The sequence below is a fragment of the Lepeophtheirus salmonis genome, chromosome 3 (genome assembly GCF_016086655.4).
Source record: "Lepeophtheirus salmonis chromosome 3, UVic_Lsal_1.4, whole genome shotgun sequence".
Classification (NCBI taxonomy): Eukaryota; Metazoa; Arthropoda; class Copepoda; order Siphonostomatoida; family Caligidae; genus Lepeophtheirus; species Lepeophtheirus salmonis.
In genome coordinates, this window is record NC_052133.2 from 31,163,944 (window position 1) to 31,165,422 (window position 1,479).

Genomic DNA, 1,479 nt, shown 5'->3' on the forward strand with positions numbered 1-1,479 from the left:
TTTGTAAAAAAACTTAGGTTATAAAAAAAAACAATCCGAAAATGATGAGTAACAAATCCCGCTCCACTGTATCACACTTTTTCTGATTAGTGTAGTGTAATTACCAATTAAACTAATTTGATGTAAATTATAATTTCTATAGAACTCTACCTTTGTAAACAAAATCTGTTGGAAATAAATTTATGGATGGATCAAATTGACATTATCAAGTAGTTAAATAAGTAATATATAAATTTGTGAATACATATGTAAGAACTACCCGCGTGTGAAAATAAATCAACTTCCTTACATTGGAGTGACTATAAATACCTCGAAATAATCTCTTCATGGTATCATTCAAATACATAGTCGAGATGAAGTTCATTGTAAGACAAATATACTAATTAATTCTCACTTATATTAGATATGAATCAAAACCCCAACTTCTTTCCCTTCGTAGGTTTCCATCCTTGCAATTATTCTGGTTATCTATCAAGTGAAAGGTCACTTTGACGATGAAGATCATGAGCTAGAAAAAAGATCCGCAGATGGACATCATAAAGGACACGGAGGTGGTCATGGAGGTGGCTATGGACATCATAAAGGACACGGAGGTGGTCATGGAGGAGGATATGGACATCATAAAGGACATGGAGGTAGTCACGGACATCATAAAGGACATGGTGGAGGTTATGGCCACAAAAAACATGGAGGTGGAGGCGGCTATGGCCATGGTGGAGGCTATGGGCATCATTAAATATACGTGCTACTGATTAAATCATAAATGAAAGTCAGCTAATAAAACCCCGCCTGAGATCTTTACAGTGGTATTAGTGGAATGCTATCAATGATTTCAAATCTATTAATGGGTACAAAGCTTTCACAGAATTATAAATTATAGGTAACCGTACATAAGTATGATAAAATATAATTGTCAATTCCGTATACCATATCTCGTGTATATATATAAATAATTTTGTTGTGATATGTATGAATAAAAAGTTCAAAATTAATAAAATATTCCGACTTTTGATAATCCCAACATATTGACACATACTTAAATAAGTTCCATTATTTAAACGGATTTATTTGTTTTCTATAAAAATGTATCTCTTTGACAATCAAAAAAAGTACCTCCATGACGTTTGAACTCGACGATTTACATTATTTTAACCCACATTTTCGACGATTAGTCTTCCAAAGCGTGGCGCATCTTTGACATAAAATTTACCGCAACAAAATCAGTGACACTAAAATTATGCATGATTGGTTGTTACAGTATCAAGACCATTAACACTATTCATATTTTCAGCCGCTTGGCTTGTGTTTTCGCCTTTATCGAATAAAAATTGTAAATATGGCGCATTTTATTTTTGCTAGTGTCCATCTTTGACGTGCACTCAAACAAAACTTAGTCAAACAATCACAAAAATTTCCTACAAAATTTTAAGTACGAAATCTTATCTTTCTAACAACATCTAGTGTAAACCAATTCCCAAA

At 32.7% G+C, this 1,479-nt stretch overlaps 1 protein-coding gene across 1 annotated transcript; it reads left to right on the plus strand.

Annotated features, from left to right (window-relative positions):
• Positions 1-233: 233 nt before the first annotated feature.
• On the plus strand, positions 234-1,029 carry LOC121115476 (uncharacterized). Its single transcript, XM_040709647.2, has 2 exons — positions 234-365; positions 440-1,029. The coding sequence occupies exons 1-2, from the start codon at positions 327-329 to the stop codon at positions 734-736; spliced, it is 336 nt and encodes a 111-aa protein (XP_040565581.1). The 5' UTR covers positions 234-326; the 3' UTR covers positions 737-1,029.
• Positions 1,030-1,479: the final 450 nt, after the last annotated feature.